Consider the following 20,626-nt stretch of genomic DNA (forward strand, 5'->3'; position numbering starts at 1 on the left):
GACCTCAAACTAGATTCAGATGAAACCATGGTTTCCTGCGATGTCACTTCTCTGTTCACCTGCATTCCCACCACAGAAGCAGTCGAATCTGTAAGAAAACGACTCCTTCAGGATAGCTCCTTACTGGATAGAACGAACCTCACCACGGATCAGATTTGCACCCTGCTTGACCTCTGCCTGACTACCACTTATTTCCAGTTTAATTAAAGTTTCTACAGACAGAAGCATGGATGCGCCATGGGCTCACCGGTGTCCTCTATTGTGGCCAATTTATACATGGAGGAAGTGGAACATATAGCTTTGACCACTTTTGCAGGAGTTGCTCCCAGCCATTGATTTAGATATGTGGACGATACCTGGGTTAAAATCAAAATCCATGAGGTGGAAGCTTTCCCGAAACACATCAATGCAGTGGATAGCAACATCAACTTCACTCGGGAGGACGTCAGTGGGAATAATCTAGCCTTCTTGGATTGTGATGTACACATTAGACAAGACAGAAGCCTTAGTATCGAGGTCTACAGGAAACCCACACACACAGACCAGTACCTACTTTTCGACTCTCACCACCCACTGGAAAATAAATTGGGGGTCATTAGGACCTTGCAACACAGGGCTCAGAACATTCCTACAACGATAGAGGGAAAAGAGAAGGAGCAGAATCATATCAAGAAAGCACTTCAGAATTGCGGTTATCCCAACTGGGCTTTCCTAAAGAGCATAAAAAGGAACATAACGGACAAGGATGATAACAGGAACAAACGCAAGAACATTGTCATTCCCTACATTTCTGGTCTATCTGAGAAACTCAGGAGGATCTTCTCCAAACACAACATTCCGGTACATTTCAGACCCAGTAACACCCTGAAGCAGAAACTGGTCCACCCTAAGGACAGAATACCCAGACACAAACAGGACAACGTAGTGTATGCAATTCAGTGCAGTGAGGAATGCACGGACTCGTATATTGGGGAAACAAACAACCGCTATACCGGCGCTTGGCTCAACACAGGAGAGCCAGCGCCTCAGGCCAGGACTCGGCTGTCTACATTCATCTTAACAACAAAGTACACTCATTTCAGGATTGCAACGTATGCATTTTAGCCAGAGATGATCGTTGGTATGAGCCAGGAGTTAAAGAAGCCATTTTTGTCAACCTGGAATGGCCATTACTGAACAGAGGTGGGGGTCTAAGACATCATTTATCAACCATCTACAATGCAGTCTTAGGCTACGTTTACATTACGTCGAATCAGCGGATCATCAGATTAACATTCTTAAAACGATTCGCGTTTACACTAAAACCGTTAGCCGTGCACACAGCAACGCCAATACACGGATACGCTAATCACATGACTTTAGATGGCGCGTAACATGATCCCAGTGCATTTCAGACGGCGCGTAACATGATCCCAGTGCATTTAGGGCATGCGCAAGGCTCACCACTTGCAAGTAGAAGGATGGCAAGCCGCGCAAGGCTCACCACTTGCAAGTAGAAGGATGGCAAGCCTAATACACGGATACGCTCGGCTCCGCAGGCATCCTGCGCTCCAAATCACTCCGCCCTGAACAGCGAGTGCCCTCTGGAGGGTGCGCACTCCGGCCCTGCGCAGCTCACAGAGCGCGCGAGTGAAGTGCACAAGCCACGATTCGGGACTGAGCCGCTGTGTGTGTGATCCCAGCGCATATCACTTACTACTTGCAAGTGGAAGGATGGCAAGCCTAAAGACAATCATAACTACACAATGGGCAGTATTTGCATCAGTATTTGCAGTATTTTCATACTTTTATACTCTTTAATGAAAGGTGATACAAGGCGGAAGTCCGCGCCGTTTTTCAGCAGTCGCGTCACATGACCAACGCCAGTGAATCAGGAAGGTGGATGTCACAGTGACGTTGTCCAATGAGACGCCAGCTAGAGCTCAGCACAGCGTATTCTGAATGTTTACACAGCACCAGAGCTGACACGATCTGGATTGAATACGTGGATGCTGGCGGATTCCCGTTTCCTGGCTTTTCCAGGGGGTTTAATGTAAACGGACAGTGCATCCGCGAAGAAAACGAGACAGATACGGTCTAATGTAAATGTAGCCTTGGGCACTCTTCCCAGACGGCTGGGTGCATGTCAGGACCCAGCTGTTTTCGGTGACTCACAGGAGGACAGAGAGAGTCAGCTTTCCATTGATCACCCTAATGGGCAATCCTTCGATATGAGCGAGGAGTTAAAGAAGCCATTTTTGTCAACCTGGAATGGCCATCGCTGAACAGAGATGGGGGTCTAAGACATCATTTATCAACCATCTACAATGCGGTCTTGGGCACTCTTCCCAGACGGCTGGGTGCATGCCAGGACCCAGCTGTTTTCGGTGACTCACAGGAAGACAGAGAGAGTCAGCTTTCCATTGATCACCCTAATGGGCAATCCTTTGATCACCCTAATGACTCGCCGTTCACACCCAGCCTCCAGTGACCCACACCAACATGCTGCCTCAACGACACCTTAGATGAGCTTGTCATCAGAATTCTGATTCTGATCCATGAGAGGATAAATATCTGATACTCCCTATTAGTCAGACAGAACTGAGGAAGCCTTTCGGATGAGAGGTGAAACGTTTTGAAGAATCTTCAAGCAAGTCCAGTTGCACTTTTCTACCACCCACAGTTTACTATGACCTGGATGATTGAGAATCTTCACAGACGTACTTCATGGTAAAACGCTAATGAATTTCCTGGTTTCACAGTTATACTTTGTGACTTTCCAGGACACTATTATAGAAGCAAGTTATTTATAAGCACGTTGTCTGTTATCACCCAAGTGAGGATGGATGAGTCTGGTTCCTCTCAAGGTTTCTTCCTCATGTTATCTGAGGGAGTTTTTCCTTGCCACCTTCACCACATGCTTGCTCATTGGGGATAGTTTAGGGGTATAAAATTAGCTCATGTTTAAAGTCTTTAATTTTCTGTAAAACTGCTTTGAGACAATGTCTATTGTTAAAACTGCTATAAAAATAAATTTGACTAATGATGGCCTTCTTCATTTGCAGTGACACCTCTTTGGACCGCATATCGAGAGTTCCGATGAACAGATTCCGAACACAAATTCAACACTTAGAATCAACTCCAGACCTTTTATCTCCTCGAGCTGTCATAAATAATGAAACAAGCCCATAATTGCCTATGAAACTGCTTTTCAGTCAACTGTCCAATTACTTCCGAGCCCGTGAAAATGAAGGAACTAAGTAAAATATGGTTGTAATTCCTAAATGGTTAATGCAATATTTTTAAAATGTCTCGAAATAAAGCCAAAATACTACACTTCAATCACTGTTGAATGCGTCATTTCAAATCCACTGTGGTGGTGTGCAGAATCAAAATGGCAAAATTTGAGTCACTGTCCAAATACTGATGGACCTGACTGTACATTAATGTATAAAAATTAGCCCAAGAAAGCCTGCCCAAAAGGTTCATGAAGCATTTGGTTGAAACTAGTGGCATCCATCAGGACCAAGCTCTCCCAGGACACGAGTATGAATTTTTACTTCCATGTAGGCAGAAAAAAGTGGTCAGATATTTAGCTTGTGGGACAAACAAAACCATGTACATTAACATGAAAGTGTAGCACTGAGTAATGTATTTACAGCAGCCTTAGTAACTGCCTGGTCATGCTCACACTTGGTTTAAATTAGGCTGATAGTTTGTTTATATTTTGGGAAATAGACCCAACTAAATTTGCTAAGAAATCACAGGCACGTACAAACAAAAATAACTGTGCATGCAGAATTAAAATAATAATAATAAGTCAAATGCATCTCTATTTGAGCTTGCTGATATTTCTGGCATTTCTAGATCTAGGCATCTTTCCAGTGGCATATTTATAGGATTCATATTTAATTTAAAAATGGTTTAGGCCACTCCCACTTCAGGAGCAAACTCAAATACACTCACGCCTGTCCACTGCAGGGCATCATGTACCCATACATTCACACACTCATTCATACGTAATGGAAATTTAAGCATAATCAATTTTCCTATTTCTGAAAGAAACCAGTGGACTCAGTAGAAACCCATGTGGACACTGGGAGCACTTGCAAAACTCCACACAGACAGTAACCCGAGCTCAGGATCAAATCCCGAACCTCAGAGTTGTGAGGCTGTGAATCTGTACCATTGTGACGCCCCTAAATCCATATATACAGATACAAATATTTGGACACCTGATCATCACACCCATGTGTGTTTGGTGAACATCCCAATACAGGGCCATATAGAGAGGCATACACTCTGTCTCAAATTAATTATAGCCAGCCATGGTCATCTGTGATGTAATGCATGTGTGAAAGAGAGCAGATAGCGCTTTCCTCGGAGGGTGCTTTGCTGTCTTGTGATGCAGCATTTGGAAAAGATAAGGCTGGCTGACTTCACATGTCTTGGAAGAAGCATGTGTTAGCCTTCACCCAAATGATTAGAGACCTGGCTAGTAGGTGGATACTAGCAGTTGACCACACTGGGAGGAAAATAGGTGGGGGAAAAAAAGTGGTGGTGAAGACATTCGGAAACATTGATTTAACATTTGTGGAAGGAGTCCAAGGCAACAGTCAGTAAGTTTTGCAAGATTGAAGAGTCTTCAGGACAGAAGAGTTTGTGGGCTTTTTTTTCCCTGCTTTCTCAGTTCCATAAGCTGCATTTTGTGTGTCATTGACTTCAAGAGAGAACACAGAACAGAGCAACTGTTTATAGCTATAATGTAAATGAGAACAGGAACATGGACATTCCATTACATTAAATATAACTATAAACAAATAAAATATGCAATATGTCATTCATTCTTTTCTTAAAAATTGTAATTGTAGGCAAACCACTGTTGTATAAGGGGAAGACGACACTTTGGGTCATGTTGCTTTATGAAAATAAATCACCCTGGTATAGACTTTTTATATAACCGCATGACCCATTGTGTGTTATTCCACACTATTTTGCTTAGATTGTCATCATCTGTTTATAATATCTGAAATGTACTTAAATTTTTTATAAAAAAGTACAGTATTTAGTTTCTCTCACTCCCAGCTACCATATTAGACTCTCTATAAACAAACTGTTCACACTACACCAAGTTAAAAAATTAAATTTCAATTCCATTTAGTCACAATTTTGTGACTAAATAACCTGAGACAGAGGCTACATCCCAAATGACCCACTACTGTACTTTTAGTGCACTGGATTGTGTGTAGGGTAGAATACTCAAGAGTGTTACTGAAGGCCAGAGTGGCCTGATGTCTTACAGAGGTAGTCTTTATTGTCAGGATCTTCTCCTTTAATGGAGAGAACTGCAGGTGGGTTGTTGATGCTGTCTAAACGGTTGTTGATGTTCAGCTCCACTGTCTCCTCTTTCTTCACACAGACTTTCAACGTTTCAGCTGTCTCTCCATCTGAAGCCTCTGTTTTCATGTTCTCACACAACTAAAGAGCATACAACAATAACAGTTACACAGCAAGAAATAGCAACATTGTTTATAAATCTGTTTATCAGGTTTGTTAATCTGAAAACATAGTATTGATTTGTGTTACAAAAAAAACCAAAGTTTTACCTGTAAGGGATCAGGAGCCCAAGACTTCCTGGAGAAGTGCTGTCTGTCTCCTGCTGAACTCATAACAGCTCTAACCAGATAATAATAATAATAATGATGAAAATGAAAAGAAATGAGGACTATTTAAAGCTGCTCATCAACCTTTAAAATCAACAGTAACTCATTTTACTCTTAAAAGGTCAAGAAACAAAACATTGGAAAAAAACAGACTGTGTTTATCTGCTAGGTTAGTTTGCAAAATTTATACAAATTGTTTATCTTGATTAGCTGGACGAAAAGAGTGACCTAGAACAAAATAAGATTATTTAAAAATAAACAGCACGAGAACAGGACACTCTGGGTGTGTTCAAAACAGGGAAACCGTTGTCTCAGGAGTTGTTTAAAATAGAGGCATCAAGGGCAGTTCGAAACTGACCAAACTCTCATTTCCTGTCTTCTGAGATGCTTTCAGACTGTCTCCAGTTGAAGGCAACATCGACGCATCCTCAATGCTGCCTATTACCCATAAACCTGTGTAGCAGCTCCCTCAGGTAACAGAAAAAAAAGGCACATCAAACTTCACAGAAAAGTGATTTAGTGTACAAATATATTATACACACACACACACATTATGTATATTAAAAAAAAAAAATTCACTTCAAATTTTGAAAAGTTACTGGGACAAACATTGTACTCTCTTATAACCCAGTGACTGTAACCCAATAAATCTGATATGATTTGTGAGACTACTGTTAACCAACTAGCTAACTCTTTGGTTAGTTTCACGTCGTGCTTCAATCACACATTACCGTAAATGCTGTCCTAAAAGGACGTTCCAAAAGAACGTCCTGAGAAGATGCCATCAGACAAAAGTCCTGCCTTATGAGACACTTGTCTCTTACAGATGCGAGGAAACAGCGACCTGTTTCGAATGCAGCCTCTATTGTGGTGCCTCATTCACCGTGGCTTCAACGAGATTTCAAAATAATTATTTTTAAAAAAAATTATGTGGCCCTCTAGCCTGACCTGCAAATACAGCATTTCCTAATAAAGGTATTTCACATTTTTTTCATTCAATACAATAAAGTGGTTCATTTCAAAGGTCATCTCTATAAAAGTACAAACAACCACACAGCACTGGAGGTTGCTCCCTCTCTGCCCCCCCTTCCAAAAAAAAACAAAAACAATAATGACAGCTAGACAAACAGATCAGATCTGCACACTAAACTCTTCACTGCATCAGTGTGTCTGATTAAACTCATTAAGAGCTGGACAATTAAACACAGACAAAACACTGCGCTGGTGTTCCACAACTTTCTGCTCAAAATCATTACTTTAATGCGATTCTAAAAACTCTCTCCATGCAGGGAAACCTAAACCGACATTATCTGTAAAAATGTTTTAGAAATTAAAAAAAGGGATTACTCCTCCAGTAGGTGGAAGGTTTAAGTTTGCAAACATTAAACGCATTGAAATATACACCATTAGGTTTGCCTCATCTAGTCCAGCTAATCATTTCTCACGACGGACCCTATTTTTAAAATATTGCATTTAAAAATATTTAAGCAAAACAAAGATTATTTAAATACTTCAAACATCTCGCTAGGGCAGAATTACAAATCTCTCCTTATGATAAATAGCCCACAACAAAGGGTATGCACGACTCTATCTCATTTTGAATGTAGTGCACTAAACAGTGAAGTGGAGATCCATTTGGGATTCGGCCACACAGCCTCGGTTTAACGTACCTCAGGGTTTTAAAGCAGAAAGAGGTTTTAAATCCTCATAAATAGACACAATAACATTTTATTTTTAAATCCATCGAACTACAAAATTCTGTCAGAACTTATTTAAAGTGGTTATTAGCTCGATCTGCTAAAGCTGAGAACACTGTGCAGTGTTTTTCTTCTTCGGTATTTTCTAGCAGCTGGGTGCGTCCCCTTCTTCTTTGTGGAAACAAAAGCAGCTGGCATCCTTAAAAAGTTGCATTACTGCCATCTGCTGGTCAGATATACCCGATGGATCTTAGATTCTTCCGGATAGAAATTTAAATAAGTCAGCGACCTTGAAGTCCTTCAGCGCTGGTCATTATGCTTCCCAAGCTAAATCCTAACAGCCCCGCATTCACCTTCATACTTCTTGCATTCACATGGGACACGAGTTACAGTTTCCGGCCTTTACAGGGTAGTCACACTAGAGGCGGAATGAGCCGGAATGCCGTCGGAATGAAAATTCTTCGTATATTCCAGGATATTCAAAGTGCATTCTAAAAATTCTGACTGCATTCCAAACATTCGGGCCCATTCTTGTGGCTGGCCCGAATGTTTTGCTCATGCTCAAAACATCCGAGGTGCATTAGAAGAGGAGAAATATCGAACGGCATTCGAAGTGTATTTTAATCGCATTCTAAGTATTCTTACGGCATTTGAAACATTCTGATCGCATTCGAGGGAAAAATCGAAATGGCAAGCCACTTCAAATCCTGCCAGAATGTCCCGAATGTGCCTTGAATGAGCCGGAATGCACCTCGAGTGCATCTCGATTGCTGCCGGAATTTATTTCGATATTAAAATAGTTCAGCTGGAATGCACTTCGAATGCCATCTGAATATTTCGATTGCCACTCGAATACATCTCGAATGCAGTCGGAACATCCCGATTGGCCCTCGAATGAGCCCGGACGTGATTCAGAACACCACCGAATTGCATAAAAACGCAGCTAGCTGCCGCTGGAACTTCAGTCTGCATTGAGGAGTCGCCTGCTCAACATCAACCTTTTATCCATTGTTTTAAAAAGTTTCCCAAGTTTCTCACGTCATGCCGCCAAGGAAGAAGGGAGCCAAGGTCAAGAACTCCACCACTGGCCGCGGCCATGGTCGGGTCTGATACCTTCTGGGTTTTCTTCTCCTAATGTTTCTTCTCCTAGCCTCCTCCATATCTCTTTCAAGCAGGTCTTGCTGGAGGACAGCAATCTGGAGCAAAGCAACATGGTCCAGGGGGTCCATACTCTATGGTGTGTGGGCTGAGACTGATGAAAATGCTAGATTCGGCAGTGTTTTATACCCTATCGGGGACCATTCTGGTGGCATTCTTGGTACACTCGGGACATTCATGTTACATTCTAAGCACATTCGAAGTACATTCTAAGCATTCGAGCTGCATTCTCTTTGAATTCTTAGACGTTCAAAACATATTCGGTGGCTATTCCGGGAGTGTTCTGACTGCATTTGAGCTGAATTCGTACAGCATTCGAGGCACCTTCCAACCCGACTTCGGGTGGTATTCAGGCAGCAATCGAACTGCACTCGTACGGCATTCGAAGTGCATTCTTAATATTCCTACTGCATTCTAACAGCATTCTAGGTATTCCTACTGTGTTCCAACTACATTTGAACTGCATTCGAAAGCTAATACACCTGGAATGTGCAAGAATCATTCGAGGTGGGTTCGAAGCACATTCTAAGAATTCAAACGGCATTCTTACAAAGCTGTAAGAATGTTGGTCAGTTTGAAATTCCCGCCCGAATGTGGCACGAATTTTGAAAACATTTTCATTCCGGCTGGTTTTGCTTGATTCCTGCTAATTCTGAATAAGTGTGATGGGGGCTTTAGCAAAAGTCACACATCACAGGTAAGTATTTCTCCAACATGTGCAAGGTACTATTTAGGTGACTGTGTTCTGTTCTTTTCCAGACATTATAACCTCTTCTTTCCTACTTGATGCTCTACATTTTAGGACCCTGACTTTATCTTGTATTGAAAATGTCTGCCCTTTGATTGACTATTCCAGTATTGTTGCCATTCTAACTCCCTTCCCTTCTGATTTAGTTAGCTTGATTTTAGCATCCAGTCTTCTTTTTTTAGTAGTGTGTTTAACTGACAGGTCAGCCCTTTCATTGCCCACAATGTCCATGTGGGCTGGGGACCACATGATGCTGATAGCAGAGTCCTATCTTATAATTTATGTGCAAGTCTTCAGTAGTTCATATACCAGATCTTGGTTATTAGTGAAAGTACCAAAATGGACACTTTGGAGAGCAGAGACAGAGTCACTGCATATCAATATTTTATTTATATTGGCCATAATAGTTGCATAAAGCACAACTGAATAGTCATTATGATAATCTGTCATTCAATTCACTCTCTCAGTTTTATACCTGGGGACAAATATTGCTGATCCTGTGGTGTTTAAAACTGGGTCTTCTGAGCCATCAGTAAAGTTCTAGACATAACCTAGGTACCTGCTTCCTATGTGCTGATAGAATTCACTTACTAGATCTATATTGTGGTTTCTTATTTTAGCTTCAGGAAGTGCATATCCAGGTTTGTTGGCAGTGACTGGACACTTTACCACCACCTACTGATGTAGCACTGGGTATCAGGAGCAGCAAAATGTGTGCACGGAACTTCAGATGAAGCAATAGTGGGGTGTTTCAATTCAATTGAAAAGTGGAAGGAAAATAAATGAAGTTCTAACAGACACTGTACATCCCTACTACCACACTAAGCTTAATACGTCTGTAATACAAACTATGGGGATAATGAAATGTTTTCAGCTGGCAAATTGTGAATAGTAGTCCTATATCTATATTTCTAAAGTTACACTCTGTTCAGACGTGCTTTTGTTTGTACTTTTCTAATACTGTTTCTGCACATTGCTCAGGTTTTTGTACATCACTGCCACTGATTTATTAATAATAATAACAAGAAGCAATCCTCATTCTCATGAGAAGATTAAAGGAGACAAAAAAGATTTAGATATGCGTATGGGAATAGACTGCTCGGCACCATGCTTTACTGGCCAAGTACACTTGCAGGAATTTAACTTGGTTATCAACTCTCAATATCCCCTTCGGACACAAGGAAAAACGCTATGGAACTTAATGTGTACAATTGTACACATTATGTCCGAAGGGGATATACCTGTTTAACTACTAGAACAAGATAATAAATGATAAACATATCACTACTCCAAATTACTCAAATTGATGGTGAAAATAATTGTTTAAAACATGTATTTTGTCTGCGTGGTTTTAGAAATACAGTCATTGTATGCAACAGAATAAAACGTTAGCCTTTTGTCACACAGTTTACAATTGATGAAAATATAACGTGTTTACATAAAGTATGAGTGGGGCGGCACAGTGGTGTAGTGGTTAGCGCTGTCGCCTCACAGCAAGAAGGTCTGGGTTCGAGCCCCGTGGCCGGCGAGGGCCTTTCTGTGTGGAGTTTGCATGTTCTCCCCGTGTCCGCGTGGGTTTCCTCCGGGTGCTCCGGTTTCCCCCACAGTCCAAAGACATGCAGGTTAGGTTAACTGGTGACTCTAAATTGACCGTAGGTGTGAATGTGAGTGTGAATGGTTGTCTGTGTCTATGTGTCAGCCCTGTGATGACCTGGCGACTTGTCCAGGGTGTACCCCGCCTTTCGCCCGTAGTCAGCTGGGATAGGCTCCAGCTTGCCTGCGACCCTGTAGAACAGGATAAAGCGGCTAGAGATAATGAGATGAGATGAGATGAGATAAAGTATGAGTGAGCAATGGCTAGTGCTAAAGTTGGCTTGTGTAATCTTACCATTTTAATCCAGCCCTGACTTTAGGACCCTGCATGGTTTAGATATTACTTGTGAAAATGCCACTAGTTAAAGTGTAAATGGAGAATTTTCTGATTTAAAACAAGTAAATTATGGAATGTGATAAGGCTCTGGGCGGCACGGTGGTGTAGTGGTTAGCGCTGTCGCCTCACAGCAAGAAGGTCCTGGGTTCGAGCCCCATGGCCGGCGAGGGCCTTTCTGTGCGGAGTTTGCATGTTCTCCCCGTGTCCGCGTGGGTTTCCTCCGGGTGCTCCGGTTTCCCCCACAGTCCAAAGACATGCAGGTTAGGTTAACTGGTGACTCTAAATTGAGCGTAGGTGTGAATGTGAGTGTGAATGGTTGTCTGTGTCTATGTGTCAGCCCTGTGATGACCTGGCGACTTGTCCAGGGTGTACCCCGCCTTTCGCCCGTAGTCAGCTGGGATGGGCTCCAGCTTGCCTGCGACCCTGTAGAAGGATAAAGCGGCTAGAGATAATGAGATGAGATGAGATGAGATGAGATGAGATAAGGCTCTGTCTTGGGTCTCTTATATGTACAGCTAGGTCCATAAATATTTGGACAGAGACAACATTTTTCTAATTTTGGTTCTGTACATTACCACAATGCATTTTGAACAAAACAATTCAGATGCAGTTGAAGTTCAGACTTTCAGCTTTAATTCAGTGGGTTGAACAAAATGACTGCATAAAAATGTGAGGAACTAAAGCATTTTTTAAACACAATCCCTTCATTTCAGGGGCGCAAAAGTAATTGGACAAATTAAATGATTGCAAATAAAATGTTCATTTCTAATACTTGGTTGAAAACCCTTTGTTGGCAATGACTGCCTGAAGTCTTGAACTCATGGACATCACCAGACGCTGCGTTTCCTCCTTTTTAATGCTCTGCCAGGCCTTTACTGCAGCGGTTTTCAGTTGTTTGTTTGTGGGCCTTTCTGTCTGAAGTTTAGTCTTTAACACGTGAAATGCTGCTCAATTGGGTTGAGATCAGGTGACTGACTTGGCCATTCAAGAATATTCCATTTCTTTGCTTTAATAAACTCCTGGGGTGCTTTGGCTTTATGTTTTGGGTCATTGTCCATCTGTATTATGAAACGCCGACCAATCAGTTTGGCTGCATTTGGCTGGATTTGAGCACACAGTATGTCTCTGAATACCTCAGAATTCATCCGGCTGCTTCTGTCCTGTGTCACATCATCAATAAACACTAGTGACCCAGTGCCACTGGCAGCCATGCATGCCCAAGCCATCACACTGCCTCCACCGTGTTTTACAGATGATGTGGTATGCTTTGGATCATGAGCTGTACCACGCCTTCGCCATACTTTTTTCTTGCCATCATTCTGGTAGAGGTTGATCTTGGTTTCATCTGTCCAAAGAATGTTCTTCCAGAACTGTGCTGGCTTTTTTAGATGCTTTTTTAGCAAAGTCCAATCTAGCCTTTTTATTCTTGAGGCTTATGAGTGGCTTGCACTGCGCAGTGAACCCTCTGTATTTACTTTCATACAGTCTTCTCTTTATGGTAGATTTGGATATTGATACGCCTACCTCCTGGAGAGTGTTGTTCACTTGGTTGGCTGTTGTGAAGGGGTTTCTCTTCACCATGGAAATTATTCTGCGATCATCCACCACTGTTGTCTTCTGTGGGAGTCCAGGTGTTTTTGCATTGATGAGTTCACCAGTGCTTTCTTTCTTTCTTTCTTTCTTTCTCAGGATGTACCAAACTGTAGATTTTGCCACTCCTAATATTGTAGCAATTTCTCAGATGGGTTTTTTTCTGTTTTCGCAGCTTAAGGATGGCTTGTTTCACCTGCATGGAGAGCTCCTTTGACTGCATGTTTTCTTCACAGCAAAATCTTCCAAATGCAAGCACCACGCCTCAAATCAACTCCAGGCCTTTTATCTGCTTAATTGAGAATGACATAACGAAGGAATTGCCCACACCTGACAATGAAATAGCCTTTGAGTCAATTGTCCAATTACTTTTGGTCCCTTTAAAAACAGGGTGGCACATGTTAAGGAGCTGAAACTCCTAAACCCTTCATCCAATTTTAATGTGGATACCCTCAAATGAAAGCTGAAAGTCTGGACTTTATGTCCATTATATAACTATAACTTGAATATGTTTCAGTAAACAGGTTAAAAAAAAAAAAAATTTGTGTCAGTGTCCAAATATATATATGGACCTAACTGTACATGTCCCACTGGGAGATATATTTAAGACATACAGCATTAACTTTCATTTTTATGTTGATTGTTCTCTAGATAGTAAAACATACATGTACACATGTCCTAGGAGTTCAAGAAAGCTTCCTGCTGAGTTGAGGTAACAAAGACTTCTTGAATTATAGTGCATGTGGTCACTTGAAGAGGTTGTGAGAACACCTGGTGGCACCTTTCAGACGTTTTCTCTGAGAATTTGAATGGCATGAGACAGCCACACTAAATCTTTTGTCAGTGTTTACAAGAAGATTGCAAGCCAAATAATGTAACAATTTCCTAAGTTATTCTAAACTTTTTGAATTTCATTTTATGTCAAAACAAAAATGCTGTTTTGTTTTAATGCTTATTTATATTTACAAAATAAAATTAAGTTGGTCAGTAAAACTACTGAAAATCTTTTTTTTTTGGACTTTTGTCAGTGTGGCAGCAAGGGTGTGGTCGAGCGTCGGCTATGAACAGCGAGGAGTCAGGTTGAACCAGCAGGTAACATGTCACGAATTACACCCATGTCTAATTACTGGTTGTCTATTAACGTGCGTCTCTGTGTGTCTTTCAGATGGCCAGTAACAAGAGAGAGGAAAAAGCCAAGTTTCCCAACACATGCTACACTGGTGCCAAAACGTGGGAGTGAGGAATAAAACACCGCCATGGAATCCAAACCAGTCTGTGAGCTCCTCCAGACATTTGCCAATGACCTCCAGTGCCAGCACCAAACACTCGTTGCGCTATTCATCAAATGGGGCAACGCTTCCGGGCTCTGTTTGAGGCCCAGGTAGAGGACTGGCAGGTGATCTGGAGCTTGGTCCAGTCAGCGGGTGCTCCAGCGGTCATTCCTGCAGCCAGCATGTCCGTCCAGCTGTTCAAGATGGGGCCACAGGATGACCCAGAAGCCATCCTTGAGCTGTTCGAGCGTGTCATGGAGGCAAGCTCGTGGCCAACCTCACAGTGAGTGGCTCCGTCTACTGCCACTCTTGTCGGGGGAAGCCCAGCTTGCGGCTCGGCAGCTCCTGGCCACTAGCATGCTGGAGTACCCTGACCTAAAGTGGGCTATACTGCAGCAGTTCAGCTGCAGCCCGGGAGAACATCGCCAGTGCTTCCATGCACTGGCATACAGGGAAGTCAGATGCCCGTTTGCGTTCGCGCAACAGCTCCAGGATGCCTGTCGACAGTGGCTGCTGGCAGGTAAGCATGACGTCAAGGCCATCATTGATTGAGTGACACTGGGACTGGCAGAGGACCACCTGATAGCGTTTCTGGGAGCAGGTGTTCCTGCAGCTTCTCTCACTCTTTTCGCCCCTCTCCTACCCCAGCCCTGCGAAGACAGGGGCCAGTACCTACTCCCCGCACTCGTGCCTGTCTTCGTGTCTCCTCACCCATTCCTCCTCCCATTGCTAACCTCCTCTCTCTGTCTCCAGGTGAACCTGTCTGTGCCCACCAAAATCAGGAGAAAGTCCAGGCAGGTCTGCCACCACCGCAGAAAGGCTGGGATTTCCCGAGATCAGCATTTCCGCAAAGGGGCGGGAATTCTGATTCGCGTTCCTGACACACTGCGGACTTCCCCCGATTGAGCAGGAATGTACCGAGTCTCTGCAAGTATTCAAGTGGGTACACATCAGACCTCCATACATCAAAGCCTTATTCAATGCAGGGGACTGGGAAATGCATGACTAGTGAAGGTGAGGCGTGTACATGGGGATGTTCACAAATATCCACTAATGCCCGTCACTATTCATTTCTGGGGAGAAAAGCATAATGAGGAGGCAGCGGTTAGTCCAAGCCTCACCCATCCACTTATTCTGGGGACAGATTGGCCAGGATTTAAAACATTAATAAAACAGCTAGTAGTGGATGAGTCCTGAATTAGCATGTCACAGGGTAATCTCACCGCAATGTTGGCTGGGGAGGTGGTCCCAGGGCCGTCTGTGTCAGCTCCGTGTCATGATGATACAGAGGGCCCCACCCCTCCTCACTCTCTGGCAATCCTTCAGGGGATTTCCCATCGGAACAGATGTGTGACATGTCTTTGAGGCACGCTTTTGACGAAGTGAAAAAGTGATTGATGGCCAGAAACTCAAGTCTAACATTGCACTTTCCATTCCGTATTTTTTCATTATTAAGGATAGGCTATATTGTGTAATGCAAGACACTCAGACTAAAGAAGAGGGAACTTTTATTTCCATGCAGTTCATCATAATCCTATGGCTGGGCACTTGGGGCAGTACAAAACACTAAATTGGCTCACGGCTTATTTCTATTGGCCAGGGATTCGTGCCGATGTCCACAGGTAGTGTGCAGCTTGTCATGAATGCCAGCTGGTAAATCCAGCATTACATTACATGGCATTTAGCAGCTGCTCTTATCCAGAGCAATGTACAATGAGCGCAAAAGTCAGGTACAAAAAGTGCTGAACTTCTTGACAAAAATTTCTAGTGCCAACTGAACAAGTGACAGCAATACCTAGTGTAATATGCTGTTAAAATATCAATACTCAACCACCCAAGGAAACAAGTCAACCATATAAAGTATAGCTAAATAAAGAACTCAAAAACAGCTAACCCCAAGCTAGACCATACACAGCCTGGGTTGGTCAAGACTGAAACGCAGTTACACAATGGGCAGGGAAGAAGGGGAGAGGTGCAGCCTAAAGATGTGAGTCTTCAGTCTGCATTTGAAGGCAGTCAGGGAGTTGGCAGTTCTGACCTCAATGGGAAGGTCATTCCACCAATGGGAAACCAGGACAGACAGTAGTCTTAAACAGGCTGGGCAGGAGTGGAGAGGAGGAGGGGCCAGGCAACCAGTAGTAGTGGAGCATAGGGATCTGACTGGTGTGTAGGGGTGGATCAGACTCTGGAGGTATGCTGGCCCTAACCCCTTGAGAGCCTGGTAAGCTAGCACCAATGTCTTAAACTTGACACGAGCTGCAAGAGGTAGCCAGTGCAGGTCGGCAAGCAGAGGGGTGACATGGGAAGAATGATGGAGGTTGTAGATCAGGTGAGCAGCATCATTCTGGATGAGCTGCAGGGGTCTGACGGCAGAAGCTGGAAGGCCAGCAAGGAGACGGGTTGCATTAGTCCAAGCAGGAGATGATCAGCGCCTGGACCAGGAGCTGAGTAGAGTAGGTGGTAAGATAAGGGTGGATCCTTCAGATGTTGTAGAGGAGGATCCGCATCACTGCAGCGATGTTCGCTGAGGAGGAGAGTTTGTTGTCAAACACAACCCCTAGGTTCTTCGCACTGGGTGAAGGAGACCTAGAGATGTCCCCCATGGAGATGACAATGTCCAGGAGTGGAGAGGATGGAGCAGAAATGTAGATTACCTCTGTCTTGCCTGAGCTTCAGGTGATGGGTGTCCATCCAGCTCTGGATGTCATGCAGGCAAGCAGAGATCTGTGTGTCAGAAGGAGAAAGAGAGAGAAACAGTTGGGTGTCATCAGCATAGCAGTGGTAGGACAGACCATGGGCAGAGATAACTGGGCCAAGAGACTGGGTGTACAGTGATGAGGAGAGAGAGGAGAGCAGGGAAGATGCAATAGATTCAGTGGGGAGACTGGCAAAGGATTCGAGTGGAGGTGGGAGGTAGTAACAGCGGAGGCAAGAGAGGCAGGAGAGAGGGAGCAGAGGTTACAACAGACTGTAACAGTGGGGGTAGGAGGGGGGATGATGATTGGAGAGGAAGAGGGAGGAAGAATGAAATGAAGTGGTAGTCAGACAGATGGAGAGGGGTAACTGTGGGATCTGAGGCAGAGCAGTTTCGGAGGAAGACCAGGTCGAGAAGGTTGCCAACTTTATGGGTTGGAAGAGAGTGCAGCAGGGAGAGATCAAAGAAGTGCATTAGGGGAAGGAAGGCAGCAGAGTGGGAGGCTTTGAGGTTAAGGCTGAAGTCTCCCAGGAGCATCAGTGGGGTGTCATCTTCTGGGAAGGAGCAGAGTAGGATGTCCAGTTCATCAAAGAAACATCCCACAGAGCCAGGAGGGTGATAAACAACAATGACAAAAAGGTTAACAGGAGAAGAGACTGAAATGGAAAGAAATTCAAAGGAGGAGATGGAGAGGTGGGAGAGTGGAGGTAAGAACTTCCACGACTGAGAGATCAACAAACCAGTGCATTCACCACCATGACGAAACAGGCAAGGGGTGTGAGGGGTCTGGCCATCAAGTGGGTGGTCCTCACTCTCCCAATACTACCTGCTAGGAAGCCCTTTACCACCTCAATCTCCTGAAAATGTGGAGAGTGGAGGTCCCTGTGACTCTAGCAATGGTAGTTCCAGAGAGGGCAGAGCTGGGACCGGAGGCAAGTCTAAAAGCTGTGGCCCAATTCACCCCAGTCCCCTGTGGAGACCACCTGTCTCTGCCCCAGACAGCACAGGTCATTAGGTTGCAGGAAGAATTCTGCGATGTGTTCTCGCTCAACCCTTGTCGCACTGACCTCATAGAGCACAACATTGAGACTCCCCTGGGCATGGTGGTGTGCAGCCACCCATATCAGCTCCTTAGGCACAAGAAAAAATGTGGTTCGGGAGTAACTCAAGGCTCAAATCACAGATTTTTGTTTTTATTGCATTTTGGAAAATACCCCAACTTTTCTGGAAATGGGGTTTGTACTAAAACACTTGGACACTCAATGTGTCTGGCTGCATAATGGTAAAATGCATCTCTCAGACACAGTACTTGGTTAAGCTTATAACAGTGACCCAATTACTCACCATTTTGAGAAGGTAATCCTCAAAATTAGGCTGATCTCTAATGTTCACCCATTACCCAGCTTGTTGTTAAGTTACTCACTGTGGTCCACTGTGCTGCAATTTCAGCCCAAAATGTTGCATGAATGTTTGAAATTCACTACACTAGAACAGAACTATCAGCCACTCAGGCCTGTAACTGTAAAAATGCAGTTAAAGTACCTTTTTATGAGCTTTATGTGCTCCGTCAAAGCAAACCAAATACATGTTTGTCTTTTTTTTTTTAAATCCACTTCACATGTCAAAGATCCCAAGGTGGAAAATTATGTTATTATAAATTACCACTTACATGGAACCCCAAACCCAGAATTAGACACTGGCTCATACCTTAACTCAGAAAATGCTGAATTCTACTAGTGCATCTCAAAGAATTAGAATATTGTGAAAAAGTTCAATATTTTCCATCAGTTACTTAAGAAAGTGAAAATGTTATATATTATAGACTCATTACACATAAACTAAAATGTTTCAAGCATTTTTCTATTTTAATCAGTATGGCATACAGTACAAAAACATTTAAAAAACCATCTCAAAATATTAGAATATTTCAAGTTTGAGTAAAACAGTATGAACACAGTGTATCTCTCGGTCTAGTTCAGTACACACAACCACAATCATGGGGAAGACTGCTGACTTGACTGTTGTCCAGAAGATGATCACTGATGCCCTCCACAAGGAGGGTAAGCCACAAAAGGTCATTGCTGAAAAGGGTGGCTGGAAAAGGTGCACAAGCGACAGGGATGGCCACAGTCTTGAGAGGATTGTCAAGAAAAGTTGATTCAAGAACTTGGGAGAGCTTCACAAGGAGTGGACTGAGGCTGGTGTCAGTGTATCAAGACCCATCACGAGCGACATCTTCAAGAAAGGGGACACAACTTTTGCATTCCTAATATCAAGCTACTCCTGAGCCAGAGACAATGTCAGAAGTGTCTTATCTGGGCTAAGGAGAGAAAGAAATGGACTGTTGCTCAGTGGTCCAAAGTCCTCTTTTCAGATGAAAGTACATTTTACATTTAATTTGGAAATCACGGTTCTAGAGTCTGGAGGAAGAGTGGAGAGGCACAGAATCCAAGGTGTTTGAAGTAGAGCCCTGCACTCCCGCGGGACCCGCCGCAAAGCAGTGCGGTGCGGGACAAATTTTGAAAGCTCATTTCGGGCGCGGGCGGGACCGGAAGTGCACATATGCGGGTGCGGGCGGGAGCAGGAGTGCACATATGCGGCGCGGGTGGGAGAGGTGATAAGCTGCAGTCCCGCTAACTAAAAACGTGTTTGAAATAAAATTTATAAATTATTAATTTATGTCTATCACATATAATTTGTGCTGGATATTTTATTTGGCATTAATAAAAACATTTTAAGATGCCTAAATTTGCAGAGAGAGTCAGATTGCCAGATTGAGGAAAATCCTTTGATCACTCTAATGACTCGCCGTTCACACCCAGCTAGCAAGAGAACCATGAGTGAAGTGATTTACTGCTTGAGTTAGTCTACAACTCTAATCAGAGAGACAGGTTACACAGTGACGGTAGGCTTGACTCAATGCTATCCCAGAAATCCTTCCTGTAATATGCAAATTTGGCCGCCTCTGATTGGACAGCCAAATTTGCATATTACAGGAAGGATTTCTGGGATAGCATTGAGTCAAGCCTACCGTCACTGTGTAACCTGTCTCTCTGATTAGAGTTGTTCACTCATGGTTCTCTTGCTAGCTCTGCTTTACAATAAAAAAAAAAAAAATTGGTACAAAGCAAGCCCATTCACTTTATGCTGATCAGAGAATTACAATGGTTTCTCATGTGACAAAAATGTGCGATTCGCTATTAAATATTTTAATCGCTTGACAGCACTAATTATTATTATTAGACACACTACATGCTGAATTCAGAAACAAGGTAAATAATAACAAACGTGAACATGAGCTGTAGATATTTATGCTCAAATCCACTCAATGTAAGGGGCGGGGCACCATCACGCTGTGTCAAGACAAGAACTTTCCTGAGAAATAGCGCGAACGTCTGCATCATGTGGGATTTGCGGGCGGGAGCGGGACAAAATATGACAGGCGCGGGCGGGAGCAGGACTGAAAATCATAATTCTTTGTGGGCACGGGCGGGAGTGGGACTGCACAATGCGGGCACCGGCGGGAGCGGGACTGAAAAATCCGACCCGCGCAGACCTCTAGTTTGAAGCCCAGTGTGAAGTTTCCACAGTCTGTGATGATTTGGGGTGCCATGTCATCTGCTGGTGTTGGTCCACTGTATTTTATCAAGTTCAAAGTCAACACAGCCATCTACCAGGAGATTTTAGAGCACTTCATGCTTCCATCTGCTGACGAGCTTTTTGGAGATGCTGATTTCCTTTTCCAGCAGGACTGCACCTACCCACAGTGCCAAAACTACTAACAAATGGTTTGCTGACCATGATATTACTGTGTTTGATTGGCCAGCCAACTTGCCTGACCTGAACCCCATAGAGAATCTATGGGGTATTGTCAAGAGGAAGATGAGAAACACCC

General features: G+C 43.6%; 1 protein-coding gene across 1 annotated transcript in view; it reads right to left on the reverse strand.

Annotated features, from left to right (window-relative positions):
• LOC132892676 (uncharacterized) overlaps nucleotides 1-20,626 on the reverse strand; it is a 126,291-nt gene that overhangs the window by 22,643 nt on the left and 83,022 nt on the right. The window contains exons 8-11 of the mRNA XM_060930989.1: nucleotides 8,453-8,535; nucleotides 7,313-7,346; nucleotides 5,586-5,655; nucleotides 5,280-5,457 (exon numbers count right to left, since the gene is read on the reverse strand). Of these exons, the coding sequence (XP_060786972.1) occupies nucleotides 5,280-5,457; nucleotides 5,586-5,655; nucleotides 7,313-7,346; nucleotides 8,453-8,535 (365 nt within the window). The remainder of the gene's footprint in view (nucleotides 1-5,279; nucleotides 5,458-5,585; nucleotides 5,656-7,312; nucleotides 7,347-8,452; nucleotides 8,536-20,626) is intronic.

The sequence above is a fragment of the Neoarius graeffei genome, chromosome 10 (genome assembly GCF_027579695.1).
Source record: "Neoarius graeffei isolate fNeoGra1 chromosome 10, fNeoGra1.pri, whole genome shotgun sequence".
Taxonomy (NCBI): domain Eukaryota; kingdom Metazoa; phylum Chordata; class Actinopteri; order Siluriformes; family Ariidae; genus Neoarius; species Neoarius graeffei.